The sequence below is a fragment of the Apodemus sylvaticus genome, chromosome 11 (assembly GCF_947179515.1).
Source record: "Apodemus sylvaticus chromosome 11, mApoSyl1.1, whole genome shotgun sequence".
In the NCBI taxonomy this organism is placed as follows: Eukaryota; Metazoa; Chordata; class Mammalia; order Rodentia; family Muridae; genus Apodemus; species Apodemus sylvaticus.
This window is the reverse complement of record NC_067482.1, coordinates 2963729-2982946: the sequence shown is the minus strand read 5'-3', so window position 1 is coordinate 2982946 and position 19218 is coordinate 2963729. Positions and strand designations below refer to the sequence as shown.

General features: G+C 37.6%; 1 protein-coding gene across 1 annotated transcript in view; it reads right to left on the bottom strand.

Moving 5' to 3' along the window:
* Positions 1-19218, bottom strand: part of Hfm1 (helicase for meiosis 1) — an 84536-nt gene that overhangs the window by 51384 nt on the left and 13934 nt on the right. Inside the window, exons 7-13 of the mRNA XM_052199249.1 lie at positions 8481-8551; positions 7963-8095; positions 7014-7165; positions 6139-6216; positions 5773-5928; positions 3256-3456; positions 3086-3174 (exon numbers count right to left, since the gene is read on the bottom strand). Coding sequence (XP_052055209.1) covers positions 3086-3174; positions 3256-3456; positions 5773-5928; positions 6139-6216; positions 7014-7165; positions 7963-8095; positions 8481-8551 — 880 coding nt within the window. The remainder of the gene's footprint in view (positions 1-3085; positions 3175-3255; positions 3457-5772; positions 5929-6138; positions 6217-7013; positions 7166-7962; positions 8096-8480; positions 8552-19218) is intronic.

Sequence of the window (19218 nt, the reverse complement as noted above, 5' to 3'; positions counted from 1 at the left end):
ATATAAAATTAATGTTATTCTCCATAACATCAGGGAATCCTGAAATAGTTTATTATTTTAAAAAGAGATTTTCACAACACCATCATCTGAAAGCTATCTTCTAAAAAACAAAACAAACAAAAATCCACAAGCTCTGACAAGTTTTATTAAAGGAAGCCCTTCTTCATTTACTTTTTACAAGTCTGTCCTGGCATCTTCCAATAGCATGGGAATCCCCTGGGCAGTGGCAGCCAGGGTGCTTCTGCAGCAGGAAGAGGCACTGAAAGCTCTCTTTACCTGGCAGGAACTATCTCAAGGGGAAGTGGAGTAAAGCAGGGAAGGACTGTGGGAGGAGAAACAGAAGCAAAGCAAAGGACATGGTATGAAAAGTCTTTAGGAATACATGTCTACAGGGGCAGCATGGAATACTCAGCTTTCCTATTCAGAATGTATTAGCTCTAACATTACAACTCACTTCTAAACCAAAAATTTAGAAAAAAAACCCAATGCAAATACTTATTATGTGCATGGGGTCAGAACAAGAAACCAAGCCCAGAATTTGACTAATAATGTTTCTAAGAATAAGAAGTTTCAAGCCTGCCTTGTTGACTGCAGAAAGGGAGGCAGAAGGACTGAGGTACATCTGTGTTGGTGCTGGGGAGCTTAAGGAGAGGAGGAATTTATTAAAGAGTTTTGATAATTTTAAAAAGGTATTCTGGGTGGTCTTAAGTATATCTAAGAAACCCACACTGTTTTCTATGCCTCTATTGCAGCTGTATAACTATGAGGTATAATTTCCTCACAGTCACAATTTTCTTCAAGGCAAATCGACATGTCCTATCACTAATGATGTAAGCTGTGCTGCACACATGGACTTTAGAAATGTTGCCTTATGTAACTATCACATTATTGTGGCCAGGTGAGTTTATTCTCGTCTATTGAGACTGGTTAAGATGCTGAAGGTGGTTGATGAAGTATGTGGATGGTCTCCTGTAATCCCAGCCTTCAGGAGGCTGAGGCAAGATGGCAAATTTGAGGTCAGCGGCAGCTATACAACAAGGTCCTGTTTCAAAAAAAAGTAAAACAAACAAATGAAGCTGGAAGGCTAAACATGTAACTCCTGACAGTCTGAATGCCTATGTAATAAGGCCCTGGGTCTCATCTATAGTGCTGAAAAGAAATTAATGCAAAAAAGAAAGAAAAAAGAAAGTAACAGAAGTTGAAGCTGAGAGAAACAACATGCCTGATGGCACAGAGGTGGTAAATGTGGAGTGCTATAATTTAAATCTGTCTTTAATGTTACAGTCCTTCAAATGCTGGCATTTCATTGCTGAAAAATAATTGAAATTATAAAGAGATAATGTACTGACTGGTTTTGTGTGTCAACTTGACACAGGCTGGAGTTATCACAGAGAAAGGAGCTTCAGGTGAGGAAATGCCTCCATGAGATCCAACTGTGAGGCATTTTCTCAATAAGTGATCAAGGGGAAGGGCCCCTCATGGGTGGTACCATTCCTGAGCTGGTATTTTTGGGTTCTATAAGAGAGCAGGCTGAGCAAGCCAGGGGAAGCAAGCCAGTAAGGAACATCCCTCCACAGCCTCTGCATCAGCTCCTGCTTCCTGACCTGCTTGAGTTCCAGTCCTGACTTCCTTTGGTGATGAACAGCTATGTGGAAGTGTAAGCTGAATAAACCCTTTCCTCCCCAGCTTCCTTCCTGGTTATGTGTTTGTGCAAGAATAGAAACCCTGAGACAGATAAGGATTTAAAAAAAGTATTTATCCTAAGATGTATGAATGTAGATGATGCTAAATGTAAATTTATTTATTTATATTCTTTGCAAATAAACTTAGTTTCTTTAAATATATTTTAATTAAAATATAATTGTATAATTTCTTCTTTCCTTTTTCTCCCTCCAGACCTTCTCATGTTTTCTCTTTTGAACTCTTCCCATGTCTACCCACTTTTTCTTTGTTTTACATATAAACAATCATAATTGGGCAATAATATAAATACAACTTGCTGAGTTCATTTATATTGTTTATGTATATATATAATTTCAGGGCTTTTTCTTTGTTTTATATATAAACATTAATATTTGCATATGTAATTGGTTCATCTGAGGGATGTTACTGGAGACAAGAAGTACTGTAGCCTCTTGTGCATGTTATCAATAAATATATCCATGGGGGCGGGACAGGAAGAATGAAGAAGAAACTTTCCTAGAGTAATGAGGTAAGAGGAGGAAATGGGAAGAGGAAATAAAGCACTGCATTGCACATGCTTCTGTTCAAGAAAATGATCGTATGAAACAAACAACTGCACTATGTGCAGCAAGGGGTGGTAGAGGGTTGGGGGTGCGCTGGTATGTGTCCTGGCTCTAAGGGAGCCCACAGACTGTATATATCAATCTCTCAGGGATAAGTTCAGCTTAAAACACAGTAGTAAGTATTTGCCTGAGAAGACAGAGCCTATGCAAATAAACCTCCTATAGCACAAAGAATTCCACACATCTTCCAAACTGCCTTCATCAGTAGTCTGTGAGCAAGGAGACATACTTGGTGTCACTTCTTTTTCTGACTAAAGTAACAGCACAATTTGACCACTGTGTTCACTCCCAGCAAGCAGAAGCTCTGAGTTATTTACAACTATCTGAGTTCTCTTTCCCCTATACCTACACTTTTATTTTTAATTCCACCTTTGCATTTTCTCACTCTGTAAAGTCACTATTATTTTTATTGTACACATAAGAAACCTAGGCTTGAGCAGGGCAGTGGTGGCGCACGCCTGTAATCCCAGCACTCTGTGAGGCAGACGAAGGCGAATTTCTGAGTTCGAGGCCAGCCTGGTCTACAGAATGAGTTCCAGGACAGGCAGGGCTATACAGAGAAACCCTGTCTCGAAAAAAACAAATCCAAAAAAAGAAAGAAAGGAAGGAAGGAAGGAAGGAAGGAAGGAAGGAAGGAAGGAAGGAAGGAAGGAAGGAAGGAAGCAAGCAAGCAAGCAAGCAAGCAAGCAAGCAAGCCAGGCTTGAAGATAAGGTTAAGGGATGTGCCACACTCTCATTTCACCTAAGCCATGCCCAAAGTCCCCCCCTTACACACACACCGTAGTTTCTGCTCCACGGTGATGATAAGTTTAGCATCCTTCACAAGAACAGAAGCAGCCTGCTGCACACCTTTCCTTGTTGCACAAAACTGAAAATACATCAGAGAATTATATATCAATCAGGTAAAAACTGAACATCACTCCCCAAACCAGCAGCTAAGAATCCATACCACAAGTGTGGGCTTCTGATCAGAGTATGTTCGAATAACACTGTACACTTTGTAGTTGAGAGCTAAATCAAACTTAAATTCAGTCTGGTTACTACTACAGGGAAAACCCAGGACCACTTTTTCAAGTTTCACAGGTCTATGGCTCTCATCCATTTTCAGACATACAGCAGGTCTCTCACCATCTGAAAGCCATTCTGCGATCTGAGAAAAACAGAAGCATGTACATTACATTTTTGTTCTAGCATAGTTCTATTGCTAAAATAACACAATTTTAGGTCACTTTAAAGTCAAGGTCTGAAAGTATTTAATCAAATCATCTTTTTTCAACATTACATATTTCACTAACATTATATTAATAAACGCTACCAATATCAGTGTTTCAGGACTGTAAGTCCTTTTCTGACTAGCCATTAGTATTTTGTTTTACATTCCCTCATAAGAGACCAAACTAGAATTAAAATCATTTTGTTCATAAAAATCAAAGTTTCTGTAGTATCTTAAGTCCTGGTTACTGTTCAGATATACTCCTGAAAATGACCGAAACCTTTAAATGTTCCTAAACATTAGCAACACCGTAGCAAAGCAATGACTGTCTTATGTTGGTCTTCTAATCAAAGAACAAATATGTGTGGGGGCCAGAAGAGTTCATCAGATCCCTTGGACCTGGAGTTACAGCAGGGGATCACTGCCAGCACAGACTCCTGAAGGGTCCCAGCAAACAGCAAATTTAAGACATGTTTACACTGAAATTCTTCACAAAGGTTTCTTTCACAAAGATGGGTACTGTTGACTCAGAAAACAGTGCCCAAGATTTAGGGTCTAGGGAGAATAACCTAGGTAAACATAATGGCTGTGGGTGTCAGGATTGGCCTGGCCTATGATAACACAGAAGTCACTGAGGCTTTTGTAAAGCACATGTGACATCACTCAGAAGGATGGGTTTTCATGGCCTAGAACCAATTCTCAAGATTTAGGTGGAAAGGGTCTAGGAAAGCAAAACATAAATTCTGGGGGATATGAGTGGAGCCTGACTCTACTGATAGTTAAGAATTCCCAGGCTTCAAAGTACATTCTTCCCCAGCATTTCAAGAAAAACACCTAAGCACCTCATTCCTTTGAAAAGGTAATCCATGTGCTTGACTTTTTCTGGTTTCTCCAGTGCTTGTCTGTGTGCCCTCTATACCCTATCTACCCATTTAAAAAAAATTCTATATTGTTTTTGAACATGAAAAAAAACAGTTGCAGTTTTAAGAATAAGAAATTTAAAAATAAAAACAAAATTGCCATTGGAAGAGACAATATAGCATCTATTTACAAAAGTAATTTCTAAGTATTACCAAAACCATAATAGGCTGGGAAGTAAATAGGAGTGAGAAAACATAAGACTATACACTAGCTTATAAGAAGTTTGCTTAAGAGCCTGGAGAGATGGCTCACAGGTTAAGAGCACCAGCTGCTCTTCTAGAGAACCTAGGTTCAATGCCTAGCACCCACATGGCAACTCACAAGCATCTATCTACTGACCTCCAAGAGTACCAAGCATGTACAAACATACATGCATGCAAAACATATAATATACATATACTAAAATGAAAAGTTTGCTTAGGAATTAAATAAAAAGTCATATATTATTTAAAAAAAGTTTAATAGTGGGGTTGGGGATTTAGCTCAGTGGTAGAGCACTTGCCTAGCAAGTTTCAGTCCTCAGCTCTGAAAAAAAAAGAAAGTATAATAGTGCAAACAATTATTATCTTTTATTCTCCTGTTGTAATTGTCCTCTCCGTGACTTACTAGCTCTGTCTGCTAACCGGGGTCTAGTCCTGGAAGCTTCTACCCTCCATACAATCTAATCTAGGCCTAGAATGTTTTCAGCCTCTGAGACTTGCTGCTGAATCAGCTCACCCTTTCTAGTTCTTTCTGAACTCTGGCTGGGTGGTCAACTCAGCTGTTCTGGCTCAAGCTCCTTTCCAACCTGACTGATTCAGTCTGTTTCTCTCAGCATGTCTGATTTACTCTGCTTGGCCTCAAAATAACTCTGGCAATCTGTTCTAATCTTCTGGTTCCTTTTCATTCTCTGACTCGATCTGTCTTTTCCTGTGTCTAGTCTCTGCAACCTGTCTCTGTAAAATACTCCCAGTAAAAACTGCCTTTCTCTCTCTGTGTGCGCTTCTATAGCCTCTCTTTCCTGTCTGTTCTCACAAAAGTTGGGCATATCCTATTCTGTCAAATCATACATGACACATTACTAGCCAAGATATCAGGTGCCTGATGTAGGTAAAATCATGAATTTTAGATAAAAGCAAGTAACATATTTGTACTAGAAATATTTTATTAAATTTTATCAAATTTTATGGCTGTAACTTTATTATATCAATGAAATCTGGCATTAATTTTCTACATACATTTTCCTACTAAACTTATTAAGTGACCAACAGAAAATATCATCTTCTCTGAGATCAAATTGACTAAATATCCCACAAATAATAAAAAGCGAAGCAGGTGAAGATTCTGACTTACATCTTCAACGTTGGGAATTGTTGCAGATACAGCCACAAACCTCACTGGAACTGGGCTAGCATTTTCTAAGGCCCTAGATAAAGACTGTACAGTTTTCATTCTGCTAACTACAACTTCAAGAGTTGGACCACGGTTTTCATCTTTAATAACATGCACCTAAGCAAGAAATCAAGATAGACTTGTTAAGTATAAAACTAAAAATTTATTTAATCAAATAAAAGATACAATAATATTAATACTTTTCCTTGAAAAATAAGCATTTTACATTTTGAGGGACTAAATACATTATTTTACTTAAATGTCTTTTCTTTCTATCCTATTCAAATATCATCTATGTTTATCTCAGAAAGTGAACATGTTTACTACCTCATCAATGAGAAACAGTCGAACCAGTTGGATGAAAGAGTTGTCTCTCCACTTCCTAGTCATACTGTCCCACTTCTCCTACAGAAAAGAATACAAATAGTTTAATCTAACAAGAAACCACAAGTATTTAAAGTATTTATTAAGACACTGATAAATTTTATCAGACATTACAAACAAAGGGCAATGTTTTGGTTGAGTCTTTAAGATCTCCCCAAAGAGATGAGGATTACAAGTTACTTGGATGATTTTAAGAGTCTTAAAGCACCAGGTCTTCAGTCTTTGAAAATTATTTAATCATATATGTATTTATTTAACCACAAGTCACAATCTTTTCATATTTTACCTGTGTGAATACTCTGCTTGAACACGTCTATGCCACATATGCATGCATGCATGACTGTGAAGACCAGAAAAGAACATCAAACATCCTGAGACAGGAGTTACAGATGGTGTGAGCCACCATGTCAGTGCTGGGAATCAAACTCAAGTCCTCTGGAAGAGCAGCATTACTCTTATACACTGAGCTATCTCTCTAGGCTGCTGATTATGCCTTGTTAAGCCCTATCAATATTCCTATAATACCTATCAATACTCCTATAATACATACTTGGACAAATGAATATAAGGGATAAATATGACTATAAATTACCTACAATTACAAATTTGTCATCTGTCTTAACTTGTTGTTCACATATATCACCATTTCTCATCCATCTTTTTATTTATGGATATTCTCTCCATTTCCTGAATACTAGTACTTCTATGGTTTTGTTTACATTGAAAATACATGCTTGGGCTTTGTATTTCCTTTTAATAATTTTTCTGAATAAAGATACATATTTTAAAGTAAATAATGAAACATAAATAATACTTACTGGAGTTGTCATAATTATATTTGCATGCTGAATCTCAAACAGGTCATCCATAACTGTATCACCAGTAAGTTCTTTACAAGTCAAGCCTATTGGTCCAAATTTTTCTTTCCAGTCATCAAACCGCTGACTACAAAGGGCTTTTATTGGTGCCACTAAAATAATATATTTATTTTGATCACCAGTGTAATTTTAAAATGTTTTTGTAAAGTCTAGTTAATAAAAGTAAGCAAATATTACATTGCTGTGTAATATTGATGAAGTAAAAACTAACAATACAAACCTAGTAATCTATCAAAGTAATTACCAAGAACAACTAAAAGTTGAAACAAGTGATTGCTCAGGCAATCTAAAACGGTGAGATGGAGCAAGTGATTATTGCTTTTCATGAAAAGCCTTTTGTGATTAGTTATTTCTTCAAATTGTATGTATGCATATACTATTTTGGGGACATTTACAAAATATACACCTGAAAAAGGAGAATAGATATTTCTATCTAAATTTCTAAAATTATAAAATATATGGTTATTTGTTTATTTTGACTATCCTCTTTTAATAAATATAAAGTTCAAATCCTCAATTCAAATATTATTTTATGTACAATTCTAGAAAAATGTTTCAAATTTAATGTAAGAGATGAAACCAATTGTGGCATGTGTTTACTAAAGTGTACTGAGGGCTAGAATTACAGCTCAGTGGTAAAGCTCTTACGGAGTTCAACGTCTAGCACCACATACACAATGAAAATAACAAAGGTGTGGGGAGAGCTTGTCTGCTAGTCGTGCTCAGTGGTAAAGTACTGTCTACAGGGTTAGTCACAGCACCACAACTAAATAAATTGATGTTTTTAATGTATGAGCTACCAAATAATAATGTCTATGCCCTGAATTAACTTTGCTTCTACTTCAGTCTTTGATTATAACTAATTGTAATTTTTACAATATATACTTACTGTAAACAATTTTCATGTTCAGCCATGGCAATGGTACTTCCATTAACAATCTTGTTATTGCTAGCTCAAACACTGCAGTTTTCCCAGAACCAGTAGGAGCACAAATCACAAAATTTCTGTCTGTGTAAAGAAGCTGAGATAAAATTGAACCAATTATTAATATATAGGATTTTTTTATACATTCTCAATTTTCTAGAAAATGTGCTTTAAGGAGATTGGGAATTGCTTCAAGCATGTTAACCTCTATGATTCCTAAGTGTAGTCCTGCTCAAGATGTCTCAACCTCAAGAACAGCACATTTTCTCATACCGTACTATTTTGTCAAAAAGATATGCTGCACCTAAGACAAAGTCATCCTTTACCCTTCAATTTAATTCTTATAAATTCAATAAATACAATCCAACGCCCCTATATGATTCATACGCACTCACTTAACAAGTATTTTCTAATCTCTTAAGGCATATAACACCACAGCTAGTGAGAAGAGAAAGATAATTAAACAAGTGTAAGATACTTACATCATCAAAGGCTTTGGATTGTATATAGTTGAAGTAAGGGAATTCTTTGAATATACTTCTAAATTTTGCCGCTTAGAATAACATTAAGGAGTTAAATATTTCATAATTTTAAAATACTTTTAATTAAAAAATTCAGTTTTGGTGCTATTGATGCTCACAGTATTTAAAAATATGGCATCTTATTAATTAATCATCTTAAGAATTACTGGATGGGAACTGGAGAGATGGCTAGGCAGTTAAGTGCATTTGTTCTTGCAGAGAACCTGGGTTTGATTCCCAGTACGGACATGGTGGTTCAAGTTACACAGGATCCAATACCCTGTCCTGACCTCTTCAAGCACAAGGTATACATCAGGTACAACATGCAGGCAAAGCACTCATACAAATAAGACTTTTTTAAAATAAAAAATGGAAAATATTCTACTCTGCTTCCACATTTGTTATTCTAAAAATAACTTGTAAAATCCCTGTGGGAAAACAAAAGATTACATAAAGAAGTAACTTGAGAGTTAAATAGAATGAAGATCTGAATATATGAAGACAGGCAGATCAAAACTATTTTTAGTTTGTTCTTTTCTTGTCTTGACTAAGACTCAATTCTTATATTTTAATGCTCAAATTTTCACTTATTAGTTGCTGATTTTGGCTGCATTTCATTAGTGGAGGCATATTTCTGGTTAGTTAATCTTGAATCCCTTCATTATGCATATTTGCTTAATAAGATGAACTTGGATCACCCTTCTCTGTTAGAAAGTTCAAAGTTAGTAATAAGCTATAAGGAGTAACTAATTATCCCATTCTGTACAGCAGTGGTTCTCAGAAAACACAGATACTTAAATTATGATTCATAACAGAAGCAAAATTGCAGATATGAAGTGGCAACAAAACAGTTTTATGGTTGGGAGTCTCTACAACAGAAGGAACTGTATTAAAGGGCCCAGCATTAAGAAGGCTGCAAGCCACTGCTCTAAGGTGAGACTCTGCTGCCAGCCTCAGGGATTTTTAATGGCAGGTCTTCTTATGAAATTGCAGTTGATCACCTACATTTATTACCACTATATGCAAAATGTATTACTAGATATAGAAATATACAAAAAAATGAGTTTCTATCACTGAGGCCTTTAGCGCTTATTAGAGGGTGCAAAGATGGTTTAGTAGTTAAGAGCAGTTGTTTTCTTACAGAGAATCCAAATTCTATCCTAACACCAACAGCAGGCAGCTCACAAACACTTGTGATCTAGTTCCAGTGACCTTGAATTCCTGCATGCTGGTAGTACATATACAGGCACACACATACAAATAAAAGTACATTCAAAATTAAAAAATATATTTGAAAGCACAGTGGTCTAACAACTATTTTATAAGGTATTTAAGTACTCAAGAGTTGTTGTAATGGTTTTAAAACTTTTACATCAGATCTATATGACTTCTCTGTCTAAATTTCCCCCTTTCCCTCCAAGAAAATGGCTACAAGGCCCTACATTCTATTTCCCAACTCTTTCCCTTTAATCTGCTGTGAGCCTTTGCTGCTGATTTCAGATCCCCCTCTGACCTTTAACCCCATACTCCTCTCCTCTGGTTATAATGGGCTCTACTGTTCAGAAACATCGCCATGTACCTGCCATGACATCTTCCTCAGCCTTTATGCTTCATTCTTCTCTTGCATTTCCTTCTCTTTCACCTAATTGCTTATGTCTCACCATATTAAGGCCTTCTCTGCTTATTTTATTAAATTCAATATCTTGAGCCTTCAATTCCAGTCCCGATTTCATTCTCCTTTACATTTTCTTATTCAGTCATTCAGATCTAACTCACCCCTACCTTTCATTGCAAGAACTGTAACTCAAGGACAAGGATTCACCCGTTTCTTAATGGGATTTTCCACAAGCTCACAACAGTGCCTAATAGGTTTGCACTTATTAAACCATATAGTTAGTTTCTAAATTATTACTTCATTTTACGTTCAGCATGTCATAATATTATCATAATATATAAAGACAAGTAGGCACACATATACATGCAAATGAAAATAAAAACTTTAAAGATATATTTGAAACACGTATATGAAAATATATGTGTGACAAAATAAAAATAAAATGTAGAGTTTGTCAGTCAATCAGCTTTTGAAAGAATAACAGTTTCCCTTAAAGAATGTTTTCCATATAAAATATTTATTTATAACAAGCATAGGAGAGGCCTTTCATGCTGGCTTTTCTCTCATCGGATAGTTCTACATCAATTTATATTCACAAAAATGAATCTTTGATACAGAGTAGACATGGATTCAGTCTCCCAGTGCACAATAAACCTCAGCCAGTAGATGCATCGTCTATTATCACTGTGAATACTCAAAACCAATTTTTTCTTTTGTTCCACACACTTTGAGCAGTGTGCTGCACTTATCTGTTATCCAGGAGGATGTTGGCACATTCTGCAGACTGCAGCTCTGCAGCCAGAAAGGTCTGACAAGAGTTGGTGTTGTCCTGAAGATCTAATTAGAGTCAAATACTAAGAAAGAATTTGCAAACATGTGTCAAGAGAATCTCTTGTGTACTGTTTGGAAGCATCACCTGTCAATAAAAAACTGATGGCCTATTAACAAAAGGCAGGAAATAGAAGGTAGGAATTCTGGCAGAGAGGAACTCTGGGAAATAGTGATATGTGAGAGATTTGCCCAGACTCTGAGGAGGCAGGTGTTCTTCCAGGCTGCTGTGCATCAGCCGGCTCCTTGGGCCAGCACGTGTGTATGGTGGCTAGCTCTGGCCCCCTCAGCTCAGGCTAGCAGGCTGCCCTTGCCAGTTTTTGGACTGGAGCTACTGTTTGTCCTTCTGTGAAAACTGAGCTTACGCCCGTGGGCGCCTGCTGGGAGATGAATCTATCAGGCCCAGGTCTGGGAAGTCTTTCTGTCTGCTGGCCTGTGTTGAGGCTCTGGTTCTTACTAGCGCTTTCTCTCTCTCTCTCTCTCTCTCTCTCTCTCTCTCTCTCTCTCTCTCTCTCTCTCTCTCTCTTTTATTAGATGTATTCTTTATTACATTTCAAATGATTTCCCATTTTCTGGGTCCCCACTCCCCACAAGTCCCATAAACCCTTTTCCCTCCCCCTGTTCCTCCATCAACTCCTTCACACTTCCCTGTTCTGGTATTCCTCTATACTGTTGCATTGAGTCTTTCCAGAACCAGGGGCCACTCCTCTGTTCTTTTTGGACATCATTTAATATGTGGATTATTTCTTGGGTATTCCAAGTTTCTACTAGCTCTCTCTTAAAGGGATTTAGCCTCCTGCCTGGTCTAGGAGATATTGGTTTATGCCTTTCACCCAGGGCTTTTCTAATACCTCATTGTTTTTTGTTTTAAGTCTGGATTTTTCAGCTAAATTTAGATTACATGCCTAATAGCATGGGCCCCATTTGTAAGCACACTCTTTTCTACCTCTGCCTAAGTTCCTCAAAAATATCTACTCTGAGACTTAACTATTTATGAATAAACGCCTAGGCCATAAGCTTGGGCTTGTTCCCTGACTAGCTTGTAACTTATATAACCTGTTTAGTCTATTCTATGGCCACATGCCACACGGAGTACTTTCTTCAAAGCTGCCAAGTGTATATGTACTAGACATTGTGAATGTAATTCTTACCTGATAGCTTCCATAATTGTTTTTATTGTATATAGTTTATTGATGTTAGAGAAAGAGCCTTTTATTGAACTAAACAGTGAAGATGTAGAGAGTATCTTTTATATATTGTATATTGTGTGGAAGCATCACCTGTCAATAAAAAACTGATGGCCTATTAGCAAAAGACAGGAAATAGAAGGTCCAGCAGAGAGAGAGAGAGGAGGGGGGAGAACTCTGGAAATAGTAATATGCTAGAGATTTGCCCAGAGGAGACAGATCTATGAAACTGAGGAGAGGTAGCCAACCATGTGGCACACATAAAATAGAATAAATGGATTATATAGTTACAAACTAGTTAGGAACAAGCCCAAGCTTATAACCTAGGCATTTATTCACATATAATTAAGTCTCAAAGCCATTATTGTGGAACTGGAGCACCAGTAGAAAAGTCCTTGGTTACATACATGTGTCCAAGCAATCCACAAACTCTTCTTTTACTCTGAACACATACTTTTAAATAATCAACTACAGAAGATCAGTGAATTTGACAATATATTAAATCGTTAAAAAAATAAACCGAGCCGGGTGGTGGTGGCACATGCCTTTAATCCCAGCACTTGGGAGGCAGAGGCAGGCAGATTTCTACAGGAGAACTTTGGTCAACAGGCTGAGGTCATGAAAAAGGAAACACAAAAATCTCTTAAAGAATTCCAGGAAAACACAAACATGCAAGTGAAGGAGCTAAGCAAAACCATCCAGGATCTAAAATCAGAAGTAGAAACAACTAAGAAAACTCAAAGGGAGACAACTTTGGAGATAGAAAGCCTTGGGAAGAAATCAGGGGACAGAGATGCAAATATCAACAACAGAATACAAGAGATAGAAGAAAGAATCTCAGATGCTGAAGATTCCATAGAAACCATGGACTCAACAGTTAAAGAAAATGCAAAATGCAAAAAGCTTGTAACCCAAAATATCCAGGAAATCCAGGACACAATGAGAAGACCAAACCTAAGGATTATAGGCATAGATGAGAGTGAAGATTTACAACTTAAAGGGCCAGCAAATATCTTCAATAAAATTATGGAAGAAAACTTCCCTAACCTAAAGAGAGAGATGCCCATGAATATACAAGAAGCCTACAGAACTCCAAACAGACTGGACCAGAACAGAAATACCTCCCGTCACATAATAATCAAAACACCAAATGTTCTAAACAAAGAAAGAATACTAAAGGCAGTAAGAGAAAAAGGCCAAGTAACATATAAAGGAAGACCTATCAGAATCACAGCAGACTTTTCACCTGAGACTATGAAGGCTAGAAGGTCCTGGGCAGATCTCATGCAGACTCTAAGAGAACACAAATGCCAACCAAAACTACTATATCCAGCAAAACTCTCAATCACCATAGATGGAGAAACTAAGATATTTCATGACAAAACCAAGTTTACCCAATATCTAGCCACAAACCCGGCCCTAAAAAGGATAATAGGAGGACAACACCAATACAAGGAGGGAAACTTCACCCTGGAAAAAGCAAGATAGTAACCTTTCATCAAACCCAAAAGAAGATAAGCATTCAAATTTAAAAAATAATGTCAAAAATGATAGGAAGTAACAATCACTATTCCTTAATATCTCTTAACATCAATGGACTTAATGCCCCAATAAAAAGGCACAGACTAACTGACTGGATACATAAACAGGACCCTACATTTTGCTGCTTACAGGAAACACACCTCAGGGTCAAAGACAAACACTACCTTAGAGTAAAAGGCTGGAAGACAATTTTACAAGCAAATGGTCTCAGGAAACAAGCTGGAGTAGCCATTTTAATATCAGATAAAATTGACTTTCAACCCAAAGTCATCAAAAGGGACCCTGAGGGACACTTCTTGCTGGTCAAAGGAAAAATACAACAAGAAGAACTGTCAATCCTGAACATCTATGCCCCAAATGCAAGGGCACCCTCTTTCGTAAAAGAAACTTTACCTAAAACAAAAGAATATACCTTTTTCTCAGCACCTCATGGTACCTTCTCCAAAATCGACCATATAATTGGTCACAAGACAGACCTCAACAAATATAAGAAGATAGAACTAATCCCATGCCTCCTATCTGATCACTATGGAGTAGAAGTGGTCTTCAATAGCAACAGAAACAACAGAAAACCCACATACACGTGGAAACTGAACAATACTCTACTCAATGATACCTTGGTCAAGGAAGAAATAAAGAAAGAAATTAAAGACTTTTTAGAACATAATGAAAATGAAAACACAACATACCCAAATCTATGGGACACAATGAAAGCAGTGCTAAGAGGAAAACTCATAGCCCTGAGTGCCTCCAAAAAGAAAATGGAGAGAGCATACATTACCAGCTTAATGACACACCTGAAAGCCCTAGAACAAAAAGAAGCTATTTCGCCCAGGAGGAGTAGAAGGCAGGAAATCATCAAACTCAGGGCCGAAATCAATCAAGTAGAAACAAAGAGAACCATACAAAAAATCAACAAAACCAGGAGCTGGTTCTTTGAGAAAATCAACAAGATAGATAAACCCTTAGCCAGACTGACCAAAGGGCACAGAGAAAGTATCCAAATTAACAAACTTAGAAATGAAAAGGGAGATATAACAACGGAAACTGAGGAAATCCAAAAAATCATCAGATCCTACTACAAGAGCCTGTACTCAACACAACTGGAGAATCTGGAGGAAATGGACAATTTCCTTAACAGATACCAAATACCAAAATTAAATCAGGACCAACTAGACCATCTAAACAGTCCCATAATGCCTAAAGAAATAGAAGGAGTCATAGAAAGTCTTCCAACCAAAAAAAGCACAGGACCAGATGGCTTCAGTGCAGAATTCTACCAGACCTTCAAAGAAGAGTTAACACCAATACTCTTCAAACTATTCCACAAAATAGAAACAGAAGGAACACTACCCAATTCCTTCTACAAAGCCACAATTACGCTGATACCAAAGCCACAAAAAGATCCAACAAAGAAAGAGAACTTCAGACCAATTTCCCTTATGAACATAGATGCAAAAATACTCAATAAAATTCTTGCCAACCATATCCAAGAACACATCAAAACGATCATCCACCATGATCAAGTAGGCTTTATCCCGGGAATGCAGGGTTGGTTCAATATACGGAAATCCATCAATACAATCCACTACATAAACAAACTCAAAGAACAAAACCACATGGTCATTTCATTGGATGCTGAAAAATCATTTGACAAAATTCAGCATCCCTTCATGCTTAAAGTCTTGGAGAGAACAGGAATTCAAGGCCCATACCTAAACATAGTAAAAGCAATATACAGCAAACCGGTAGCCAGCATCAAACTAAATGGAGAGAAACTTGAAGCAATCCCACTGAAATCAGGGACCAGACAAGGCTGCCCCCTTTCTCCTTATCTTTTCAATATTGTACTTGAGGTACTAGCTCGGGCAATTCGACAACATAAGGAGGTCAAAGGGATACAAATTGGAAAGGAAGAAGTCAAACTATCATTATTTGCAGACGACATGATCGTCTACCTAAGTGACCCAAAGAACTCCACTAGAGAGCTCCTACAGCTGATAAACAACTTCAGCAAAGTGGCAGGTTATAAAATCAACTCCAGCAAATCAGTGGCCTTCCTATACTCAAAGGATAAGCAGGCTGAGAAAGAAATTAGGGAAATGACCCCCTTCACAATAGCCACAAACAGTATAAAGTATCTTGGGGTGACTCTTACCAAACATGTGAAAGATCTGTATGACAAGAACTTCAAGACTCTGAAGAAGGAAATGGAAGAAGACCTCAAAAAATGGGAAAACCGCCCATGCTCATGGATCGGTAGAATCAATATAGTTAAAATGGCCATTTTGCCTAAAGCACTATACAGATTCAATGCAATACCCATCAAAATCCCAACTCAGTTCTTCACAGAGTTAGAAAGAGCAATTATCAAATTCATCTGGAACAACAAAAAACCCAGGATAGCTAAAACTATTCTCAGCAACAAAAGAAAATCTGGGGGAATCAGTATCCCTGACCTCAAGCAATACTACAGAGCAATAGTGTTAAAAACTGCATGGTATTGGTACAGTGACAGGCAGGAGGATCAATGGAACAGGATTGAAGATCCAGAAATGAACCCACACACCTATGGCCACTTGATCCTCGACAAAGAGGCTGAAAACATCCAATGGAAAAAAGATAGCCTTTTCAACAAATGGTGCTGGTTCAACTGGAGGTCAGCATGCAGAAGAATGCGAATTGATCCATCCTTGTCTCCTTGTACTAAGCTCAAATCCAAATGGATCAAGGACCTCCACATAAAGCCAGACACTCTGAAGCTAATAGAAAAGAAACTGGGGAAGACCCTTGAGGACATCGGTACAGGGAGAAAGTTTCTGAACAGAACACCAATAGCGTAAGCTCTAAGAGCAAGAATTGACAAATGGGACCTCATAAGGTTACAGAGTTTCTGTAAGGCAAAGGACACCATCAAGAGGACAGATCGGCAACCAACAAATTGGGAAAAGATCTTCACCAACCCTACATCAGATAGAGGGCTAATATCCAATATAGATAAAGAACTCAAGAAGTTAGACTCCAGAAAACCGAACAACCCTATTAAAAAATGGGGTACAGAGTTAAACAAAGAATTCTCACCTGAAGAACATCGGATGGCGGAGAAGCATCTTAAAAAATGCTCAACTTCATTAGTCATTAGGGAAATGCAAATCAAAACAACCCTAAGATTTCATCTTACACCAGTCAGAATGGCTAAGATTAAAAATTCAGGAGACAGCAGGTGTTGGAGAGGGTATGGAGAAAGAGGAACACTCCTCCACTGCTGGTGGGGTTGCAAATTGGTACAACCACTCTGGAAATCAGTCTGGCGGTTCCTCCAAAAACTGGGCACCTCACTTCCAGAAGATCCTGCTATACCACTCCTGGGCATATATCCAGAGGATTCCCCACCATGTAATAAGGATACATGCTCTACTATGTTCATAGCAGCCCTATATATAATTGCCAGATGCTGGAAAGAACCCAGGTATCCCTCAACAGAAGAGTGGATGCAAAAAATGTGGTATATCTACACAATGGAGTACTATTCAGCCATTAGAAACAATGAATTCATGAAATTCTTAGGCAAATGGATGGAGCTAGAGAACATCATACTAAGTGAGGTAACCCAGACTCAAAAGGTGAATCATGGTATGCACTCACTAATAAGTGGTTATTAACCTAGAAAACTGGAATACCCAAAACATAATCCACACATCAAATGAGATACAAGAAGAAAGGAGGAGTGGCCCCTGGTTCTGGAAAGACTCAGTGAAACAGTATTCGGCAAAACCAGAACGGGGAAGTGGGAAGGGGTGGGAGGGAGGACAGGGGAAGAGAAGGGACTATCGGGGAGTGGGGGGGCTAGAAAAGGGGAAATCATTTGAAATGTAAATAAATTATATCGAATAAAAAAATATTTATATTAAAAAAAGAATGAAACTGAAAATTAAAAAAAAGAAAGAAAGAAAGAAAGAAAGAAAGAAAGAAAGAAAGAAAGAAAGAAAGAAAGAAAGGAAGAAAGAAAGAAAGAAAGATCCTTAAAAATCTTCAAGGGATAGCTTTAAATTATCAAAATGCTTCCAACAAAAAGAACACCCCATCATACAGATAAACAGACAATGTTGACAATGTTTTTAATTATATTTTTGAGATATAATTATATTTATCCCTTCCTTCCTCTCCTTCCAAATTCATGACCTCTTTTTCTCTATTGTTCTTACCTGCATATATTTAGGAATATAATATTCATATTATATATGTTATATATTATTGTATATATCATGTAATTATATAATGTATGATATATAATATACACATTACATCATATAATATACAATTATATATAATATACATATTATATTCTAAAATATAACCTACTCAGTCCATATAATACTTGTATGTGTATTTTCAGGGCTGATTGTTTGGCACAGGACAATCATTTGGAGTGCTCTTCCCTGGAGAAGACTAACTCTCCTACTCCCAGCTCTCTTTAGTTACCTAGAGTTCTTTCTGTAGGGCTGAGGCCTCCTGGACTTTTCTCATGCATGCTGACATGCTCATTGATATCATTCATGTTTCATGGTTATGTTGCCCAAACTTTATGCGTATAGTTTCCAATGTTAGGAGGAGATACACTCTCATGGTAAACACTCTGATCCTCTGGTTCTTAACGTCTGTGCCTCCTCTTTTACAATGTTTTTTGAGCCTTAGGTGTGGGAATATTTATAGTGTATCCATTGGGATTGAACTCCACCAATCTGTATTTTGATTTGTTGTGGTTTTCTGTAATGGACTCTATTACACAGATGTTTCCTTGTTAAGAGTGAAAACTACACTTATCTGTAGGTGAAAGGACACATGTTTAGAATGTTGTCAGGGATTCTGCTGGCTTAGTGAAGTGGTAGTTGTAGGTCCTTCTCTAAGATCCATGATTTCACTAGTACTGGGCTGTTAGTTATGTTTCTAGTACCAGCATGGTTTCTCTCTTATGAGTGGATCGTAAGTCCAATTAGGGAGTTGTTGTGGCTCCGAGGTATACATGCCACTTACTGCACTCTTATGATTATCATACCATACTGGCTGTTGATGCAGTTCACAGGCATCATGGCTAATGGTTGGCAGCCTCCTTCCTTCGGAAGCTTGAGTAGCACTTTCTGGTAATATAGAAGCTAGTCTTTAGAGATGGGGCATTTAGGTCTATTAGACAATAGTTAATTGCCTATTACTCAAGTATTTCTTATGTTCCTCTTCTACTAGTGCAAATTCAAATGTGTGCGTCTGTACGTGGCACCCCAGATGCTGACCTCAGGTGTCTTCCCTTAGCTCTCTATTTCATATATGGAAGCAGGCTCTCATCCAGTTTTAACTGGAGCTTGCTGTTTTAGGCTATTCTGGCTAGTCACCTTGCTATGGTGACTCTGTCTTCACTCTCTAGCTCCATTACAGGCTACCACACCAGCACAGCTTTTACTGGATTCTAACATTGCTTCCCAGTTTATGGAACCATTTGGGAAGGATTAGGAAGTGAGGAAAAGGTATGTCA